Source organism: Eleutherodactylus coqui, chromosome 4, assembly GCF_035609145.1.
Source record: "Eleutherodactylus coqui strain aEleCoq1 chromosome 4, aEleCoq1.hap1, whole genome shotgun sequence".
Lineage (NCBI taxonomy): Eukaryota > Metazoa > Chordata > Amphibia > Anura > Eleutherodactylidae > Eleutherodactylus > Eleutherodactylus coqui.
The window spans coordinates 169,762,416-169,784,917 of NC_089840.1; the positions used below are offsets into that span (position 1 = coordinate 169,762,416).

Here is a 22,502-nt window from a genome sequence, read left to right on the forward strand (position 1 = left end):
ATGACACAGTTGGTGGTCCTGGTCGGACTCCGGATTCTGTAAGTCAGACATGGTCATGTGTTTTTCATTACAGTTAAATTTTGTTGATGTGTCATATTGCTAACTATTGTTGTCTCTCGGTTCCCGCATGGCTACTCCAACTGCTGGCATGACAAACTGATTAGCCTGCTGTCGGCAGGAGGGATATAGCCAGAGGGCGGAGCTAACTTTTTGTGCTTAGTGTCGCCTCCTAGTGGCAGAAGCTATATCCCACGGTCTTTGCTGTGTACCCCAATGACGAGACGAGAAAGAGATTTTACGGTGAGTAAAAAATCCTCTTTTTGCCTCTGTTTTTAAAGGTTTTTTAAAACCCTTGTTTGTTGTACAAAATAAAAAGCGTATTCAACTTTTTGTACACGTCGTTACGGACGCGTCAATACCAAATATGTGGGGTAAAAAAAATTTTTTTTAACCTTTTTTATGCTAATATTAGAAAAAGCATAAAAAAGGGATTTTTAACCTTTTTTTTTTTACATTTTTCTTTTTTTTACATTTTTCTTTTCTTTTTTTTTTCACTATTTGAGTCCCTCTGAGGGACTTGCAGCACTGTACCTATGATCGCTGTCATAAGGCAGCTCTGCCATGCCTTATCGCTTATACAGCGATCATAGGCATAGGCAATACAGGACGCCAGTGTCTGGCGTCCTGTTGCCATGGTGACAGGCCGGGCTCTCGCGATGACATAGTGAGAGCCGGCCGGAGACACAGAGGGAGCGCGCTCCCTCTGTGAACTCTTTCCCTGCTGCGATAGACTTAGATCGCGGCAGGGAAGGGGTTAACAGCGGGGGGCGCATCTCTGATGCCCCCCCGCTGTTGCAGCGGGACGCCGGCCGTGACTGACAGCCGGCTCCCGCTGCGGGATAGCGCGAGGTCAGTCATGATCTCGCGCTATCCCGATGACGTACCGGTACGTCATTTTGCGCGAAGTACCAGGCTCCCATGATGTACCGGTACGTCATGGAGCGGGAAGGGGTTAAATATATTGTAGCAAAATCTCCAGTGTGGAACCTGCTTATTCTTCACTTCTCAGATCAGTCTACAACTTCTGATGCCAACTTTCCTTTTATTATGCAAGCTTCTTCATGAGGTCTTTTTTTATAACAAAGTAAGGTCTTTTAAAGTATGCAACTGTAAGGGCTCCTGTCCATGGACAATTTTGCATTGCGTTACTCACAGCGATAATCCAGCTGCGAGTAACGCAGTGCATGCCTTCCATAGCGTTGCTATGTAAAGCGCAGCCCCCTGTCAATGAGCGGAGAATCATAGCGATTCTCCATTCCTGGGACTCAAATTGCAGCATACTGTGATTCTCCGAGGTGAGCTTATCTGTCAGATAGGCTCACCGCAGAGAACTGTCAGTTCTTTTCCCTGCTCCCCGGCGGCGGAATATCGCTAGTGGTATTCCACCTTGCCTGTGGTCAGGGGGCCTTATTTAGACCTTTTTTCCTTTTGTGCATCTTTTAGATTGTGAGCTTGTGTTTTTATAACCCTAAGAGACATTTATACAGGCCAGGAATCGAGTGTCCATTAGAATGCTCATTCACCTGATAATTGACCCATTCGTCAGCTGATTGACCCGTTTGTCAGACTGTGTAAAACATGAAATTAGGGTTTTCTCTTACTGATCTGCACTTGCTTAAAATGACCGATTGACAGTCCATGTAAATTCCGCTTCAGCCACTACGTGCATCTTCATAGGGCTGTTATGCATGCTTTCGATGACTGCATAGCATACCTAGGGTATGAGTATGTATGAAAACTTGAAGGTTATAGTTCTATATAATTTAGTGTATTTGGTCTAATGCTTAATTTAAGCAACAATACCTATTAAGACTTTGCTTTTATAGGTCTTTCCACCTGCTACATCTTGGAGTGGACAAAACCTGTTTGAAAACCTGAAGGATTCTTGTCGCATTCTCCCTCCAAACATTCAAGCACAGAATAAAAGGAACTTAAAGAATAACAGCTCTACACAGACTGACATCTTTCGCACAGATATTCTTGATCACAAGAAAGAGATGGGTGATTGCAGCGGATCAGAGCGAGCTCTTCAGTTGAGCTGCCACAGTCACTCGGAGCACAGCTTGGGGTCCATAGGGGGAGATGCTTTTATTGGACGGGGCTATGAATTGCTAGAAGAGGAAAGTAGGCCTCTTGCCTATACTGATGCTATTACAGACGCTCTAGTTGAGGCATCCACTGGCAAGAGGAGTAGTGGCACATGGCCAAAGGTTATGGTAAGTCCTGGACACTCCCAAAGTGAGTTCACGGTCTTTAAAAGACCAAGACAGAGGAAGTCCATTTTTGATCCAGAAACTTTCAAACGACCTCAGACACCTCCAAAACTCACTTATATGTCACCTGGATCAGTAATATCTCACTCCTCCCAGCCTTCAAAGGTAGACAGGCCACCATCTCCTCCAACACCTCCCAAACGCAGTGACTCCATTAAATTTAAACACAGACACCAGTCAAGCTCTGCATCCGATTCCACTGTAACTGCTGGTTCACCACCTACTAGTCCTCTACCCACTGCTCTCACCAGCAGCTCCCAAGAGAGTACCCATAAAACCCATCATAACCGGGGGGTTGGAAAATGCTGCAGAGAGAACGGGGTAGAGTGTTCTTTGACAGGCTGTAGAGGAAGTGGAGATGTGGAAAGCTGCTTGCAGAGGGCAGAAGAGCCTGAAGTGAAGAGACCCAGACCTTTGTCTGCACCAGCTTTAAAGCACAGATTAGCACCGGTCACTATTCCCCACCATTCGCTACAAGTGAGTTTTCATCATTCTGTTCAGTAACCTGTGAAAAATAAATCACTTACCTAGACTTATTAGTTCATCTCTCTCTTTACAGAAGTTTTCTCCTAGTTCAGAGGATCGCCTGTCTCCTGAACTAAATCATGAGTGGGTTAGGTTCTCTCCCACTCGTTCTCCTCGCCATAGTGACATTTTTGCATCTAGTTTGTATGGATCTGGTATGTCAGGTGAGTTAAAGAATTGACTCAATGAATAACTGTTTTGTTCAAACCCTTGATTTTAATGCTGCTGTAATACTGAAGTACGTAGAGATCTATTCTGCATAGCCTAAAATTGCTTATTAATTAGGTACGGTACCTCGGAACCTCGCTCCATGTCCTGCTGTTACCGCAGTTTTAAGGAATCCAATCTACACGGCTTGGAGTCATCGCGTTCCGTCTAATAACTGTCCATCCTCTACAGGCCAGGTCTGCTCCCAGCACATGCATCAAAGGTACAACTTGCCAGCCTTTAAACATGTCCATCTGGCATGCTTCCTGTATGCTTTTACATTGTTCAGAATTACTCCTACCAAACTTGGTATGTGGAAAATATGTAAGAACTGCAGGACCAGAATTACATTAGCAGCCAGGGGGCTGCATTGTCATCAGTCCGCCCACAAACCCTGCAAGACATACATGTATGTGTGAGGGGAAGCTAGGTCACTTATGTGGGTGACTTGTGTCAAAACCATGTAAGGAAAACGAGAGCTCAAATAGTTCCAGTGTTTGTGATCTTTAGAACAGTTGAACCTGGTTGGTTACTATGAGGCACGTGGGAGGTGCTGCATTACAATCGCAGGGATTGTGGGGATTTGTGTTTGTATTTTTAAGGAAATGTTTGTTCTGGAATTAAAAGATTTGTATTTTACATATAACTGTGTTCTAACTCCACACAGTGCACAACACCATGGCAGGCTAAGCTTGGACCTGAGTCACAAACACCCAAGTGAATACTGTGATACCTCCCGTCCCAGGGTACCACACGGCTCCAACTCTTTGCCTTCCAGTGCCCGTTTAGGTGAGCAATTATTTATCTGGAATGATTATGGGCAGATTTTTTTTTAACTTTTTGGTGGAAAGTTTGTGTATCTCTCTGATGCCAGAGCTCTGCTTTTAAGGTGCTTTAGAGATTATTAGCATTACATACTTTCAATGGTAAAAACAAAAGTAAATAAATCCATAAAGAAAACATGGTGCAAAACCGAATAGGTAAAGATATAGCAAAGCTTTATTAAAAATGCACAAAGCACACAAGAGAATGAGTATTCAACCTTTAAAACCCCACAAAAGGTGACACAGCCTCCCAAAAAATATAAGGAAGGCAGAAACTGGATCCTGGACTTGTGCCCTGATATAAGAAGAGCAAGTGATAGACAAACCACTGCTGCTGATGAGACATCCACAACAATACACAGGGAAACTGAAGTAAAAAGATGGCAATGCAAGATTTGCTGAGAAAATAATATCCTTCCAGGTACCACAAATAGGAATGACCTCATGTATATTCTTCATGGAAGAATGTGAGAAAGCAATACTTGTTCCTGATATCATGTAACAAATTACAAAGGTAAGCTCATCTGTGGAGACATATAGCTCCTTCCATTCATCCCAGTATCCATGCAGCAGAAGTGCACATGTGCCGGATGTGTGAAAACTTGGAAAACCTGAGTAATGCAAACTTTAATGGCACATAACTAAAATAACAGCACTCATATGCTGAAACCACTAACATAATACAAGGAAGCCAACGCATAAGGAATGCGAATCACAAGGAAGGAAACTAGTGCATGAATGTAGATTGCACTTCACACAGTATGCACTTTTATATTAAAGTGTACCTAAGTTTACAATAAGTTTCCTAAGGGATAACAAGTTCTCTCTACCCACTCATTTGCTGAAGTTTGCACTGTTTCATGTATGTACGTTCTGATTTTCATCCAGTTTTCCCCATTTTTCTATTGCTCTGTAATTTGCAATCCACTTTCAGTCAGAGAGCGTATAGCAAGTCTAGCATTCTGCCAGTAATTCACTGTCCTGTACTTCCTTGCCCTGTCTTCTGTGGTACCCATCCAATTGCTTTTTTCTATGTACACACATATGCACAAATATGCACAGTGTGACATATACAGACCTATTTTTGCTAGATTTCTCTCATAGAAGCTGGTGGACAGGGCAGGATGGGATATCTCCAAGCAGTAATGTAGGTCTGCATCCCTAACACAACTACTGTCTGTGTTGATTATTGCCTGTTATGTTTCTGTAAAAAATGAACATCTGCCATGTAAACTTTGCCTTTTATCAGCAGATGGCAAACAGTATTGCATACAGATTATCTAATGTACAATAGACCTAAGTGGGCAAGAGCCAAGAGGAGTGGAGGGAACCTGTCAGGTCTCTCATGCTGTCCTGGCTGTGGGCAGTACTGTATAGTGACAGACACGCAGTCTGTCACTTACAAAGTTTTTAGAAGTTTTGTAATAAAATTTGTAAGATTGCAGCACCCAGCAGATAGGACTTTAATTGGGTCACTGCTCACCATGGCCTGCAGCCGTTGATTGACAGGTCTCTTCATATGCAGTCTTAAAGCCCATTTTGACTCAACGAGACATCTTTTGAGCGATAATCAATTTGTCATTTACAGCGCAAGATGATCGCTCAAGATGAGCGATCACCTTGCGCTGCGAGCGGAGGATGCAGAAGACAAGCGGTGTGTCCCCTCTTGTCTTCTGCATCCAGCTGTTCCCCACTCCGAGCGCCCAGCTGTTATACAGCAGAGCACTCAGAGCGGAGGATGCAGAAGACAAGCCGGGTGTCCCCGCTTGTCTTCTGCATCCAGCTGTTCCCCTCTCGGAGCTCCCGGCTCTTATACAGCTGAGCGCTCCGTGCCGGGTATGGAGAACAGAGCTGGACCGCTCTGTTCTTCATACCCATCCTGTCATCAGGGAGCGGGATACAGCTGAAACAATAGTATCAGCTGTATCCTGCTGTGAATCCCTGATAAGGCTCATCGTTGTCTTTCAGCACGCTGAAAGACAATGATGAGCGACGGCATAATGAAAACTGCACGATGTCAGTGCAGTTACAAAAGAGACAGCTTTTGAGCGAATTTTGAGCGATAATCGTTGTGTATAAATGGGCTTTTACACTAAGACCTGTGAATCAGCAGGGGGATGGCGGGAGAAGCAGTGAAGGTATGAATATAAATGCAAACGTTCAAAAGTATAGGTGACAGACTGCTGAAATCTGTGTGTCTGTCACAGTAATGTGCTGCCCACATCCTGGGTAGCCTTAGGGATATGACCGGTTTCCTTTTTACCTTGTAATCCCCCCACCACTGCTTGAGAAATGCAAACCAGAACCACCTCTTCTGCGGTCGCTCCCACGCACGGACTGGCTGGAAACCACAACTGATGCACAGGAAAATGGGGAAAGTCCAGCGTTGTGTTAAAAGCTTTCAGTCTTTTTATTAGATGATCCAGACAGACAGACAGACATAAAGGAACAAGGGACATGTGCCGTCTTACATGTTTCAGGCAAACCTCGTGACTTCGTAGCACTCTCTTGCAGGGATTTTCGTGGGGGCTTGAAATAAGCCCCGGCTGCATTAAAATTTAAAAAAATGAAATAAAATACATCACCTAACAGCCATTGTCAGGCCCACCATACGTCTCCTCTTCAGCTCTGACAGACTTGCTTATAGGTTTTCAGCAAGCGCTTCCTGGTTTGAAGGTTCAAAATTCCTGCCTGCAGGGAGTGCTGTCTGTGATTGGTTTTCGAACGCTGCGGCTCAGCCAGAGCCAGCACTCGATGAACCAATCACAGACATTCACTGCAATTCAGTTTATTGTGGCAGGGCTGTTTGGGACACAAATCGTTAATGACCGCGACATTTAAAGTGGTTGTCCAGTTGTAAGCTATTGATGGTCTATCCTAAGGATAGGCCCTCAATAGCAGATCGGTGGTTCTCTGCAAGCTGGGGTGCCCTCTGACCCGCTGTTTTCTGGGCCAGTGCACTTATGCACTAAGCTGATTTCTACAGGAAGCAGAAAGCTCTGTTCCCACTGCAGTGGCCAGGCTTGATATTGCAATCAAAGTTCCCATTCAATTCAGTGCCTGTAATACCAAGCCTGGTCACTGCTACAGTTTCTGGTGTAAGTCATAGTAAATTTAACAGGTTGTTATAGGCCACTCCCCTCCCACTAAAAGTTACACATTTTAAATTCGTAGCTGTTTTTACTTTAGTTTTTGGTGTGAAATGTTTGCTAAATCTGCCACTGTGTGTTTATACTGATGCATTGTTTTACGTGTTTGTTTGATTCTGCCTTTTAGGATCCTCAAGAACTGAACGCATTAAAATCCCATTAACGCCAAGATATTTGAGATGTCCAATGGGTTCAGACAGGGGTGCGTTCCATACATATTTTTTATGTGACGACATAATGTGTTTTGTGGCTTCTTGTTTTTTAACTGTGATGGATGGATGGATGGATATATAAGAATTTTTTATTTTGACTTAACTGTATATTCACATTGTCCATTGTGAAGTGGATTGTTATAATGCTAATTCACAGAGTGTACTCAAAATCATGGATTGTGCTGAAAGTAATCCTGCACGGTCATGAGCTGCAGTTAGCTCCACCCACGCCGCCCTCCAGAAAATGATTGACAGCTGTCTGCTTATTGCTGTGCATAGAGACATATCTGGCAATCATTGACTGGAGGGTGAGGTGGGTGTGGCTAGCTGCAGCTCATGATAGATATGCCAGACTAGTTCTGGCTGCTACTATTAGAAGGCAAATTTTTTTAAAGCTCCTGCACAGATCCCTACAGCAGGCATATCTGTGTAATCAATGTGACAGGCGCTACCTGATGTGCTCTCAGAGAGGGCTGCAGAAGCATGGTTCCTTTTAATGGATACTTTCTTAAAGCAAAGCCACACTTTCAGACGACTTTTCAGAAAAGCTGCAATGTGCCATTATACATGAAGAATAACACTGTTTCTGGCTATTATTTGACTACTACGTGGCATTTTTCATCAGTTTTCCCCTCTGCAGGCTATATAGCTCTAATTTTCAGTTTTCTCTGATCTGGTGGGTAGAGTCATTATTAACACAATGAGTTGCTTGGTGCACCCAGGAATAAGCCCATGTGCGCACGGTCTTGTTTTCTATCCATAGGTTCCCTCTCTCAGTCAGAGTGCAGTAGTCCCAGCCTCGCCAGCCCTCCTCATTCTCCACTCAACTTAGAAACTTCATCGTTTGCAAGTAGCCAGTCCCAAAATTCTGTTGCCAGCTTGCCTAGAATTTCCATCAGCACTGTACCCATGGGCGAGCGCAGGAAGGACAGGTAACATTGGAGTCTTGTTTGTGAAGTAATGATTTATTGTGTGTAATTAAGTCCTTTGGTTTTCGCTGTATAAAACTGCATTTCCATTTCCATTCTAACGAGTTTGGTAGCGCAGCGATGTCTGAACTCTGCTTTCCTCCCATTTTCTTTACTAAATTCACATCCAGATCTGTAATATGAACCGGCATAGGAGATATTCTAATTAATAATATTAGCCTGCAGAATGTAAGGAGACATTTCACAATATTTTCACCCAAAAATTTAACCTTTTGTTTCACATTAGGGAAATAAATTGAAAGTATTAAAATGCTGTAAATCTCAAGCGATCAAAATGAAATATTAGTTTCTTCATATCCTCCAGTCAAGAAGATGGATATAAAAAAAATATTGCGAGCCTCAAATATGGCCATTTCCTATCAGTAATAGCAGTGATCCATCAACATCCTGAATTTTCTAACAATGAACAAAGCCAGGGTGTTCTCCTATAAGTATTAGAATTGGGAAGGGTCGCCATCTGTCATAGGATGTATCAACTTACTGGGTTTGATAAACACGCAAACTGCACTGAATAAAAATACCAGATATAGTATGATACAGAACAACCATATGTATGAAGAGAGATCGCCTCCTGATCCTGCTCCATACAAACCCTGGCGTTGCAGGGCATATATGTATGCCTGAAAGTGTCAAGGGGTTAGGCATATCTTTGGCTCCCCCATGCGATTGAATGGAAATCTACACCAGCTATGAGCTGGCATATATTTCAACTATAATTTACACTAGTTTCTGGCATAAATCATAGTACATTTATAGTAAATGATACATTTTGGGCAACTCGATAGGTATGTTAACCCCTTCCTGATGTACAGCACATGTCATTGTATAGAACAGGCTTGGGTGCCAAGCTGATTTTGTGTAGAAATATAATATATATTTATGTGTGTGTGTATATGTATATATATATATATATATGTGTGTGTGTGTGTATATGTGTGTGTGTATTTTATATATATATATATATATATATATATATATATATATATTATATACATATGCAACGGACAGGATCAGTGATATCTCCAATCATGACAAGTTAACCCTTTGAGATGTCACTTTCAGTTTTGATAGCAGCATTTACAAGGCCCGCTGGAGGGGTTTCCTTCTGTCGCCCAAACTACGCACCTGCAATAAGATTCTGGGCAGGCATTCAGGTGTCATGACAGCTTAGAGCCTTTTAAAGACTCCCAGGGCTGCCATGGATTTCTATCTATTAGTCTGTGCCTATGGCATGGCTTAAAGGGTGTTTTCCAGGACAACTCTATTTATGAATTGCCCTCATAAGGGCTCATGTCCCCAACCGTGTTTTCACCGCATATTACACGTGTGTTGCACGAACACGTGATATGGGGTGAATGGAGTCAATGAAAGTCAATGGAATTGCATGGTACGATACATAGTACCGCTCAGAACTACAACTCTGCCTTTAAAAAAAACAAACATGCTCTCATGTAGCAGTGTCACTGGAAAAGTAAAGAAGTTATGGTTTATGAAAGCGGGGATGGAAAACTAAAAACAAAACAAAAAACCCCCACAGGGCTGCAGCCGGAAAAGGTTAAAAACACTTGTTGTCTTTATTCCACATCACTAGTTTACAGCCAAAAATAGTTTAAAAAGTAAGTCCCTACAGCTTTTTTTATGTAGAGTAAGCCTGAAGTAGGGCCGCTCTCTTTTTACTGCGTGGCGTCCCAAACATTCCAATGGGACTTCACAGACCTGCAGTTGAACGTGGCATTTCTAACTCTGCGATTTTCGAGCGCAGTCTGCTCTGTTTCTCGTCTGTATCATTGGGGGACACAGCAAGACCTTGGGTATAACTTCTGCAATTTGGAGGCGACACTAAGTTTAAAAGTGTTAACTCCTCTTACTAGCTATATCTTTCCCGCAAGCACCAAGCTAGCTCAGTTGTAGCTTAGTACTGCAGGAGGCAGACCTCTTCAATCCAGGTCTTTAGGACTACAGGATGTGGGCACACAGGGCAGGTGTGTCGCTACCTGTTCCCCACAAGGAGGACAGACGGCAAGTGTCTGTCCTCCTCCAAGAAGAAAAGGTGGCACGATCATGCCTTTGTGCGATAGATCACTTCCCACCAGCTATAGGGTTCCCCATACCAGAGCACCCCCCCTCTTTATAGGCTGTGGATAAGATGGAGTTCAGTGCTGAAAATGAGGGAGCATTCCCCAGCCTCAGCACACCCAGAACAGTAGGTAACTAAGTAGGTGAGTATTTCTCCCCTTGCTGCCCTGCCCCGGTAACAACCCCTTCCTGTGTTACTCCTTGTGGCGTGTGGACTTGCCTCCTTGCAGCGTGTGGATCCTCCATTATTGTGGATGGCCAGACTGCTGCCGTATAAGGATTACTGTGAATTCAGAGCAGTCTCCTATTATGCTCTTATAGCGCTCTTCTCAGATCCTGCCTACACAGGTACCATGTGTAGGGTTCTGGTCCAACATTGGAACCAGTCCGTCAACTGCTTTGTCAAAATGAAGAGTGGGCTGTCATGCATCCTCTAGTGTCTCGTTTGCCGTCAGTCAATCCGCTCTCTGTGGCGGTCGCACCTCCCTTCAAACCGGTGAATTGCGCCAGCAGAGCTGTTACTGGCCAGACTCTTGGCTTGGCCATCCTGAGGCCTTCATGGACCCAGTCTCTGGAGTTACAGTCACTGGCCAAGGAATCTTTTCGGGATTTCCTCTTGATTGGTGCAGTTTCTCTGCATCCTGTATGGCTGTGATACACTTGCTGTGAGCGTTTCTTTATCACAGGCCGGATTCCATTTTCAGTCTACACCACATCCGGTTGATGAACCACTTACATCAGATAGATACAGGAGCACGCTGCGCTCCTACTGTGCTAGGTTTTTCTACAATATTGCTTGTAGGACATCAAGAAACAGTATATACTTATGCTGCTTTCAATTTTTAGAGCTAGTCTCTCGCTATTCCTGGTGTTTTCACTCATGGGTCTGCGAGATGTACATACTTGTGTAATCTCGCTGTGACGCTAATATATCATTTGCCGATTTAAGTAGCCAGGTCTGGTTGGCGACCCAGAGAGTCGCCATTCACAAGGCTAGACGTCTTTAAAACCCCCACAAGTTCATGTGAAAGGGGATACTGTGACCATTGTAACAGTCTGGCGTGCTAGTACTGATGTATTTGTGAGACTTGTGTCTCCATCGTTCAGTAACTCGGGTAGTGGTAACACCCTCGCATCATGGGGGATGCTTTCACCTAGCCCTTCGACAGTAGTACTGTCGATTTGGATACCTAGCTGCTGGGACAGGCTGAAGAAACTCTCGGCTCAAGAGGATGATGCATCACGTCACCTCCCTCCTTGCTGGCGGGACTGTGAAGGCGCTATTTACTGTCTGGATGTAGGGGGACCCTGCCGTTCAATCGAGGTCAACGGCTGGGATGACACTCTGCGAAAAAAGAAAAGAGAACTGCAGATACTATCTTGAATTGGTGGAACAGGTTCGTCGTACAGACTCATCGGTTGGCAGCGAGACCGCCAGCTTGCTGGGCATGTGTTACAGCCAAATTTTTCTCATGTCCTGAGGTCATGTCCAGCTCATGTTGGCGAGGAGCATGGCGTTTTTGTTTATTCTTGGTTGGCTATCAGTAGAAGGTCATTATACACCCTGTTGCTTATAACCTAACTACGTGGGGTTCACGATCCACTGCAAGGATGACTTCATTTTGCATTTTTATCATTAGCGCCGCGTCCCAGGGGACGCATGGGTCACGACTACGTGACTTTACTTCACAGCATTACCGGTTACAGTACCAGGGTTATCATGTCTACAGGCTATGTTACAGCTTACGTGACTCGGTCAGTGGGTGCCTCGTAGTAAGCTCCCTACCAGTGGGTAGATGGGACCGGTACTCGGATCCCAGTATACTCTGACCATGCTGAAGATCTAGGCATCCATTAACGCTAGTCGCGGTTAAAGAGCTGATTACGCTTTTTTACACCTGGGGCTTCTTATATTTTCCAACCCCCTTGGGTACTGCTATGGGACATCGCAAGATCTTGTGTCCCCCAATGATACAGATGAGGGAACCAGATTTTTGTAAGAACTTACCGTAAAATCTCTTTCTCGTCTTGTTCATTGGGGGACACCGCACCCACCCAGTCTGGTATTATGACAGAACATATACTCCTCCTAGTTGGAGTGTTCTCAGTGAAGTCGCACATGGTGGTACAATTAGTTACAGTTCTTGAGCATTGTTACTTATTAACTATTGTCGTATCCTACTTGGCTGCTCCGACTGCTTGCATACAAACTGAGCTAGCTTGGTGCTTGTTATAGGGGTATAGCTAGTAGGAGGAGTTAACACTTTTATACTTAGTGTCGCCTTCTAGTGGCAGAAGCTATAATCAAGGTCTTGCTGTGCCCCCCAATGAACAGATCGAGAAACACATTTTTTGGTTGCGTTTACACATTTTTAATGCACCTCATCACCCATCACAATGATGGGGTGTGTTTGAAAATCGCAGTCAAATGCTCTACAATTCATTCAAAAACGCTGCTCGAAATTGCAGTAAAAGACTGCGATTTCAAGCAGCGGTTTCTGAAAGCATGCGTGAGAGTGGCCTAAGCTTTAATAATATACTTGGACATTAATTGATTGGATTTAAATATATATATATTTATAAAATATAAATGAAGCCAGTAATTAAGAGTTGTTGCTACCAAGGACTGCTGTGTCTTGTGGTGTTTAATAGTTAAGTGTCATCTGTTATTAATCCATGTTCCTGTTTTTATATTTCCCTCTCTTCCCTCCTTTTAATGTACATGGTCTGTTATTACACTTCATATTCCAACCTATATGTAACTTTTGCTTTCTTTACCAAACCATGCATGCAACTTTTCTGTTCAATCTTGCTTTGACCCTGTGATACTCTTCCCTGTCTTGCCACCTCTCCATACCTCCTATGTTATGTCTCCTTTTATACCCAAAGCCATTATTACTTTCTTCCCCACTTTTCATCTTCTAGATATGTCTTCCGTACTAGGTCTTTACTGAGGCTTCCAGCCCATTCTAGGCCCAGGTTTTCCTCAGTAAGATGCTTGAGGTCTGCCTCTTGTCTAACTTGGAGTCTTCCTGCTTATCCTGCAGCTTTCTCCACCCCTGCTCTGATGGCATGCTGGACTGTTGTTTTCCTGTCCTCATACATTTACATACTGGCTGCAATGGGTGGCGGTCTACATTGCTATTGCTGATGTGTCCTGTAATTGAACCATTAAGCCCTGTATTTTCTTTACCTTTTGCATGTTGGTGCATGTAGTAATTCTAGTTTGTTTTGGGTTTGTGAAGGGGTAAATGTTGAATAATGCAGATATTCAAATGTTGGTTTAAAATAGTTATTGCATTACTACATGCAATACAGAGAATAACTAAATATTTAGTGCAGTCTCCTCCTAATTTCATCAGTCACTGTTTTAGGCCTGTAACACAAACAAGATTTCACCCAGTTGTAAATGTATTGTAGTTAACCTAGTTGTAATTAGTGGAAGTATGACGGAGGGAAAGACTTTAGGAAAATGTCATATATCAAAGAGGTCAAGTTCAGTAAAAGTCTGACTGCTGGGATTCCACCAATCTCAAGAGCACGCAGGTGTAATTTCCCATTTTCTGTTAATTTCCATGGGGGTGGAGTTCAACCCTATTCACTTCAATGAAGTCTAGCTGTAATACCGGACACAACCCATGGACTGGTGTGACATTGTTCCTGGGAGAATCAGACATGTCTTTTGTGGACGACCCCTGCAAAGTGTATCTATCACATCTCAATGCAACCTAAGAATAGGTAGTTAATATGGACTTTAACCTGCTCATAACATAAAGTCATGTGAAATGTGAGTGTCTGCTAGTACTTCAGGTACAGCTCTGTCTCATCCATCTGAATTCACAAGGTTTCGGTTTCCTTACAGTGATTTAAAGAGGTTATCTAGGTAAGAATAAAAATGTTGAAAGACGGTTACAGTTGTGGCAAAAGATAAAAAAAACTGTATTGTCTTCACCCGAACACCCCACACATGCTCTCTACTTCCTGCTGCGGTGATGATGTCACTGACACCAGGGACATGTGACAGCTCTATCATTGGTTCTCTTGGGCTGGTGGTTAGCTGCAGTAGTCACATGTCCTGTTCTACCAATTCAAAAAGGGAACTGCCCTGTACAGCTGAAATAACTCTGACTGCTCGCAGGTCCCTGCTGCTCTCAGTACACAACTCTGACTGCTCACAGGAATAGCACGCTCTCTTTTTTCAGTTTGAACTTCTGCAGATTCAGTACTTGTATAGTAAAGCATGTATAGATGTGGTCAAACAGTACAACTTTTGCCTTCCTAATTGTGAGGATTTGTAAAGGCATAAAGGCCACATTGATAATTAAAGAAGTAATGTAGTATATCGTACAGGTGATAAAGCAATCCCCTAAAAAGCATAAAGATAAAGCAAAAGATAAAGCAGGTCCCCTAAAAAATAAGTTTAATTAAAAAAAAATTGCAAAGTAGACCCTTCCACTATTAAATGATGCTTAGATGTTTCTTCTCTCCACAGACCACTAGTAGATGAACCTCGACATGTTAAGGTGCAGAAAGGAGCTGAACCACTAGGAATTTCAATTGGTGGTGGAGAGAGTGGCGGCATTTTTGTCTCTAAAGTGATGGCTGGAAGCATTGCTCAGCAAGCTGGGCTGGAATATGGAGACCAGCTGCTAGAGGTAATGCAGCGTTCTGTCCCTATTCGTTTACAATGTCCTACAATTTGTGTCGCACTAACACTTCAGTAAAGAGAAAGACACATAAAATGCAGGTCCAGGGCTTTAATTATGGAAACAGGTGGCACTTTAACTGGAAATATGTATTTTGCAGCAGTAGCACACCGATAATGAGTGAATCTGTTTTTTTTTTTTTGCTTGCTCAAAAATAAGACCAGTTGCGGTTGTTTACAAGCAAGCATTGCCTGTCTCTCACTTTATCCTTGCAAGAATCGCTCCTTTAGGCCAAGTGCAGACAACTGGGTCGGATTCCGACTGTGAGATTCTCGCAGCGGGATGCGAACCTGTGCCTCTGCAGTGACCTACGGCTTACCTGTCCGGCATCTTCACGCTGCGCTGCGGTTGTGCCGCCTGGCGCACAGCCGCACTTGCGCAGTGCAGAGCCAGGGCATCATAGATGACGTAGCCGTGAGAGCCTCTGCAAGGCTCACACTAGAATTGGACATGTCACAATTTCCACCCCGCGAGCGGAATATCGCAGTAAATTTCTGCTCGTGGGCATAGAAATGCATTTTTCAACACCTGTCCTATGGGCTGTATTTGCTGTGGGATCTGGAGCTCCAGATCCCACAGTGCAAATACGCCTGTGTGCATTAAGCCTTATTTGGAAACACGTCTATGCATAAGTTCAAGTGTCACTTATTGAATTTGAGGCGATCATCAGTGGAAGCCTATCTAGCAGTGTATTTGCTGCTTACTAATGGTAATGGTAACCTCTGAGATAAAGGGATATTATTGTTTTAGCAAATATAGTCAAACATTATCCAGTATACTTTCTTGCAGTTTTCAAGATTTCTGCTAGCTGTCATTCAATAGGAAATTCATTCTTCACTTTGATAAAACTTGTAAAATCTGTCCTAGTCAAGTGATTGACCCAACGGTGACTCAGGCTGTAGTCCACAAGAGTGCACAGAGATGCCAGCAACTTATAGTATTCCTCTGGATAGTTAAAGCCTAAGAGTTATGCTACAAAGTGTCCTTGTAGTCCCAGCCGTTTTGTTTGGAACTCATTACCTAAAACTCCACAGTGTGCATTTGTACGTTAATCTTTTGTGGTTTCCTGCAGTTTAATGGCATAAATTTGAGGAATGCCACAGAGCAGCAGGCACGGCTGATCATTGGACAGCAGTGTGATACCATCACAATCCTAGCCCAGTACAACCCTCACATGTGCCAGCCTCTTCATTCACGATCCAGGTATTGTGTGCAATCATGTTTTTAGTTCATTACCACAATCCCTGTCATTGCATACAATTCTTTTTATACTTCATATTCTTCCCAGCTCACGCCTGGATGCTAGTACTTCCCATTCCACGCCTCACGGCAGCGGTGCTGCCACTCCTGACAATCATTCTGTCATCGACACTGTGAGTGAGCAAGATGAGGGAACCATGACTCCACCTTCTAAAGAAACCACGCCCAGTACAAGCCCTCGCAGCTCACTTAGGTGATCTTTTTTCCCGCATTCCCAGAAAAGTATTGTTCTTGCTTAGCATACTGACTCTGTAAGACGTTTATTTTCTGTATAATAATCTATTGTATTTTTAACTCTAAACTTTTTTTCACCCCCTACAAAGTTTGATAGAATCCTCTGTGGGGGCCATCATGTTAACTTGCTGATTTCTTTGTACCAGAACACCAGTGGATGGCTTGAGGAAACATTCAGAGATCCGCACAGTCACTCTCTGTAAATCTCCTGTGGAGCTGGGCATGCAGATCTGTGGAGGGAACCTGCATGGAATATATGTGCTGGATTTAGATGAGGAAAATTCATCGGGTGGACTGGATGGGCTGCTGACAGGAGACTTCATCTTAGATGTATGTGGGTTGCACATACTGGCTGCTTAAGCTGTTGGTGAAAATGTTTAATTCCCCCGAAAAATGCTTTTTATTTAAGCTGTAATCCACTCCAATAATTTTTTTTTTATTTTATCATCTGAACACTTTGCATGAAAATGAATCATTTTTATAGCATATCATAATTAAATTCAGTAATGATGCAAATCAACCTACTTAAGGTGTTTTTTTTTTGTTTTTTTTATATCCGGAGTTCTTCACCTTTAAGAAGCAGAATTATTTGATTTATCTTTATCTATTTGTATTACTGCTGAGCTTTTATAATAGTTTTTTTTACTTTTCATTTGTGTCCTTTTTCGTATTTGCTACAGCTCTTTGAATGTTTTTTTGTTTTCTTAGTATGGCTCTGTTGACATGAGAAACAAAACTGCAGAGGAGGCCTACCTAGAAATGCTTAAACCAACAGAAAATGTTAAGTTAAAGGTGCAGCAAAAAGTGGATGAGTTCAACAAAATCAAAGACCAGCCTGGTGATGGATTTTACATAAGGTCAGTCTCTTACATACGCCTTAATTGGGTTTTTTAGAACTTACACGTTGATGTCTTATCCTTAGGATAGGCTACCAGTTTTGAAAGGCTGAGTCTAACTTCTGGGTTTCCCACTAATCAATACAATGAAAGGACTGCAGTTTATGCCCTTCATAATGTACCCAAGTATTGCAGCTTGTAAGTGTGTCTGTGCCTCATACAGTAGCTCACTCCGATTCTATATCTTCACAACAATCATGTTACGCTTGTGCCCAATTTAATTTACAAAGAAGCGGCGGTCAAAGTGAAGCTAAGGTTCTATACAGTCAGTACATAACTTTTTGCGCATACAAGGACATTGAAACTATGGCAAAGGGTTTCACTTTCAATACAAAACACTGTTTGAACCCTGTTCCTTCTAGGTGCGTATCACCTGTCTACTTGCAAGGAGGCATTTAAGTTATCAAGGATGTTTGAATTATGTCATTGCTACTATTCGCTATATTTCAGGCTGTACTGTAGCTGGAACAATTTTGGGCATTTTTTAAAGCCAAGAATCTTGGCTCTAAAACAAGACCTTGATTGTGATTCTAGGTGCAGTACAACCTGAGATAGAGGAGGTTAAAGTGGGAGCAATGCAGGGAATGGAAAAGATCTGGAAATGGAAGGATATTAGCATTGCAACAAAAACCAGACTGGTTAATGCATTTGTCTTTCCCATAATGACGTATGGTTGCGATAGTTGGATGCTCAGAGAAACAGACAGAAGGAAAATTGATGCGTTTGAACTATGATGCTGGAGGAGAATGCTACAGATACCTTGGACTGCCATGACAACGAACAAGGTAGTGTTAGATCGCGTCAAACCGAAAATATCACTAGAGGGCAAAATCATCAAACAGCGGCTCTTTTTTGGACACGTAACGTGTGCTAACTCATTGGAAACAGTGTCGATGCTTGACAAATTTTGGGGAAAGAGAAGACAAAGAACAAGATGGCTCGATACAATCAAGGCCACCACAAACATGTCAATCGTAGAACTGAAAGAAACTGTGAAAGACAGGAATGTTGGGAGAACATTAATCCATAAAGTGACCAAAGGTTGGATGCAACTGCAGGGATAATCCTCATCATCAAAGTGGGGGAGCTGCGTAGACTTGTAGCCCATTTCCAACTGCACTTACACAGGGTATATTTCAGACTAGATCAGAGCTAAAAATAAGATCTTGTACTTGCTTTAACCCCTTAGTGACAGAGCTTTTTTGCTTTTTTCCATTTTTATTTTTTCCTACTCCCTTTTAAAAAATCGTAGCTCCTTTATTTATCCATCGACATCGCTGTATGAGGGCTTGTTTTTTGTGGGACGAGTTGTATTTTTCAATGGCACTATTTATTGTACCATATAATTTACTGAAAAACTCTTAAAAAATTCTTAGCGGAGAGAAATGGAAAAAAAACGACATTCCACCATGTTTCGGTGCGTCCTGTTTCTACGGCGCACAAACTGCAACAAAAATGACCTGATATTTTTATTCTATGGGTCAGTATGATTACTACTTATACCCATACTACTTACTACACCTGGTGATCAAGGCTCTTGACAGAGTTGAAACTGGTCCTTGTTTTTCTGTGAATATGCACAATTTTTAAACAATAAAGCAGCAAGTTTCTCACACCAGTGCCTCCCCTTCTATGGAACTCACAATCACCCACACACTGGACAAAAATACTCTCCTCTTTGCACTAACCTCCACAGCTATTTTCCTCTCAAGCCTTAACGCTTTCTTCCTACGCTCAACCTCAACACACTCCATCCATATCGGCCCTTCCCTGCTCTACTCACCCATGCACAGCTCCCATGCACTTTTCACCTTCCTCAGACACACCCAACTCCCCTATACTGCCAAGAAACACTTTAGCTACCATTACAAATCCCCCAACCACTTGCTCACCCTCACTACCCTGCTACTCCTAGCAACGGGGAACATATCCCTCCCCAACCCAGCCTCCACCCCCCGTACTGCTCTCTACCAAAATCCCCCAATCATACCAAACCATCCCATTAGCCCATGCTACCCCCCTCCCCCCCATTCAAATGCACCCTATGGAACTCCCACGTGCAACAAACTCCCAACTACCCACGACCTCTTCACGACCAAACACTTCAACCTGCTCACCCTCATCGAAACCTGGATACAGCAGTCCGATTCCACCTACCTCGCTGCATTGTCCTATGATGGCCTGCAGTTCTTTCACACACCCAGATTAGACGACAGGCGCGGCGGAGGAGTAGGCGTCCTCATCTCGCCGAACTGTACCTTCCAGGTCATTCCCTCGGCTCCCTCGCTCACCTTCCAATCATTTGAAGTCCACACCCTGCAACTCTTCCGCCCACTATCCCTGTGTGTCACAGTTATTTACTGGGTTCCAGATCCCACCCGCCTGTTCTCAGACCATTTTGCCGCCTGGCTGCCCCACTTCCTATCCGGTGAAATCCCAACCATCATCCTTGGCCATTTCAATATCCCCACTAATGACCGCAGCTCCTCATTTGTCTCCCGGCTTTTAACGCTCACCTCCTCCCTCGGCCTATCACAATTCTCAGACTCCCGCACCCACAGAGATGGCAACGCTCTCAATTTAATCTTCCTCCGCCTCTGCTGTGCCTCTCACTTTACTAACTCCCCCATTCCGCTCTCAGATCACAACTTCCTCTCTTTCTCCATCAGGCACCCTAGCATCTCCCATGACCCTCCTATCTATCGCACCTCTAGGAACTTCCAGACCGTCCGCACCCAACAGTTCGCCAAGACCATCCAGTGCTCCATGTCCCCTATCTCTCTCCTTCCGTGCCCTAACCTGGCAGCCGAATACTATAATAATAAACTTTATTTGTACAGCACCAAGATATTCCGCAGCACTTACATAAACAGGGGGAATACAGAAAGACAAAAAATACAGAACCACGGTTACATAGTAATCAGTTGATGGAAACAATAGGGGTGAGGGTTCTGCTTCAACGAGCTTGCATACTACAAGTAATGGGGTGATACAGAAGGTAAAGGGCTGGAGATGTGCACAGTATGGCAAGGTGGAGAGTGAGGGATTCTATACACATAGACAATGGTCAGACATTTGGCCGTGTGACCGCAGAAACGGTATGACTGCAGTTTATGATGGCTAGCAGGGATTGCAGTCAATAGGTCTGGGAGCATGTTATCAGGCGGAGTACAAAGGGGTTTGTTTAGGGAATGCGGTATGCCTCCCTGAAGAGGTGTGTTTTTAGAGCACGCCTAAAGTTCTGCAAGCTCTGGATTGCTCGCGTAGCCTTTGGTAGTGCGTTCCAGAGGACCGGTGCTGCTCTGGAGAAGTCTTCGAGGCGGGAATGAAGTTCGAATTAAAGGGGCGTTCAGTCTGGCTTCGTTAGCAGAGCAGAGAGACCGGGCTGGGTGATGGATTGAGATGAGGGAGGCAATATAGGGGGGCGCTGCGCTGTGGAGGGCTTTGTGGATGAAGGTAGCGAGTTTAAGTTGAATTCTTAACACAATATTGTTAGAAAAACCTGTCACCACGCTGCGTGGTACTTGTATAGTATGTATGGAAACACTTTATCTTTAGCAGTATGCAAAAAGACAGGTGCTGGTATAAGAAAAACAATTACTGGGAAGGAGGGGTGTGTGTAGAGTACAGAAACCCCTCCTTGAAGTGTTGACTCCAATCACGGACGAGGGTACACACCGGTGTACTAGATAAAGTCCAGGGTTTATTTCATAATCCACTGATTATGGAAAATGTGACAGGCAACGCGTTTCGGTGTCTCAGTGACACCTTTCTCAAGCCAAATAATGCATAAAAGACATATAAAAAACATATACATAACATACTCACATTTATAATGAAACTGAAAAACTTGGTGCATCCGTGGGTAGCGCCATATTGTGGGCGGGATCTGCTATGACAGCGCGTGATGTAATGGTAGGGGGAGGAGTCCGTGTTGGAACGCATAACGGGCCGGAGGGGAAGGGGGGAGGAAAAGGAGGGATAACAGGTGGGTGACCTGTAAAGCCAAAGGATTAGGGATAGCACCCGGTAATATAATGGTAGATGCAAGTTTATTTAACAATGTAGGTGAGCCGTATGGTGTACGGGGGGCGGGGCTTGCTGTACGTCGCGGTTACGTGGGAACGTGCCGCGTCATCTACAGAGGGAGAGGTTGCGCATGACACGGTGAATTGGCGTGCCGTGCATATGTGGCGGTCACGTGGTGGCCGTGTGCCGCGTACTATTAATGGGAGGGATTTATGTAGGATGCGGTCACGCTATATTGGCGTGCCGCGTTCAATAACTAGGGGGAATCTGTGGTGGCGTCGGAATAGTACGCCATGTAATTATGGGGGGGCGTGTTATGACAAGGTAGTCACGTGTGTTGCAGAGGTCATGTGACCGGCAATATGACCGGCAACATGAAGTGGCACTGCTTTGTTAAAACGCTGCACAGGGGCTGATAAGAAACAGATGGTATTTTATAAAATGCTTAATAAAATGAATAAAGGTGTAAAATTATGAATGGATGCTTAATTGAATAAATAATTGATAATTTGTTGATAGTGGAATAAAAATTGATAACAGGCCAGATATTGGTGCGAATTAATAAAAAATGATAAATTGGTGTTGGTGTGTATAATTTAATGAGTAATAAGGTATGGGGATGAAAGGTGGAAATGGGGGGGGGGGAACAAATGGGGTCAGGGGGACAAGGGAAGTAAAGGAGAAAGGGAAAGTGGGGCTGATAGTGGAAATTAATTATTAATAATAATTACTAAAATTGGAGATGAATATAAATACAGTAATATAAATTATTATATAAAATTGAGATGAATTATGTAATATAGTGCTATAAACTGGTGGATGTTAGTATAAGGTGAGTATTAAACTATTATAAAAAATACAATACAAATAATGCAGTAAAAAAATCAATCAAATACAAATACACACATATATATATATATATATATATAAAATATAAAAACAATGTATTAAATATTTTTCTCTAAAACCTCATTTAGCCCAAATGGGGCTAAAGTCTTCATTTTGTAGATCCAATACATTTCTCTTCTTTTAAGAAGAGAAAATTGTTTTGAGTGGATTTGT

General features: G+C 43.4%; 1 protein-coding gene across 2 annotated transcripts in view; it reads left to right on the forward strand.

Moving 5' to 3' along the window:
- DLG5 (discs large MAGUK scaffold protein 5) overlaps positions 1-22,502 on the forward strand; it is a 174,121-nt gene that overhangs the window by 130,717 nt on the left and 20,902 nt on the right. For both annotated transcript variants that reach the window (XM_066600370.1, XM_066600371.1), the window contains 11 exons: positions 1,887-2,810; positions 2,893-3,022; positions 3,144-3,288; positions 3,733-3,854; positions 7,166-7,240; positions 8,014-8,182; positions 14,808-14,970; positions 16,094-16,224; positions 16,310-16,474; positions 16,662-16,845; positions 17,224-17,372. In XM_066600370.1, the coding sequence (XP_066456467.1) occupies positions 1,887-2,810; positions 2,893-3,022; positions 3,144-3,288; positions 3,733-3,854; positions 7,166-7,240; positions 8,014-8,182; positions 14,808-14,970; positions 16,094-16,224; positions 16,310-16,474; positions 16,662-16,845; positions 17,224-17,372 (2,357 nt within the window). The remainder of the gene's footprint in view (positions 1-1,886; positions 2,811-2,892; positions 3,023-3,143; positions 3,289-3,732; positions 3,855-7,165; positions 7,241-8,013; positions 8,183-14,807; positions 14,971-16,093; positions 16,225-16,309; positions 16,475-16,661; positions 16,846-17,223; positions 17,373-22,502) is intronic.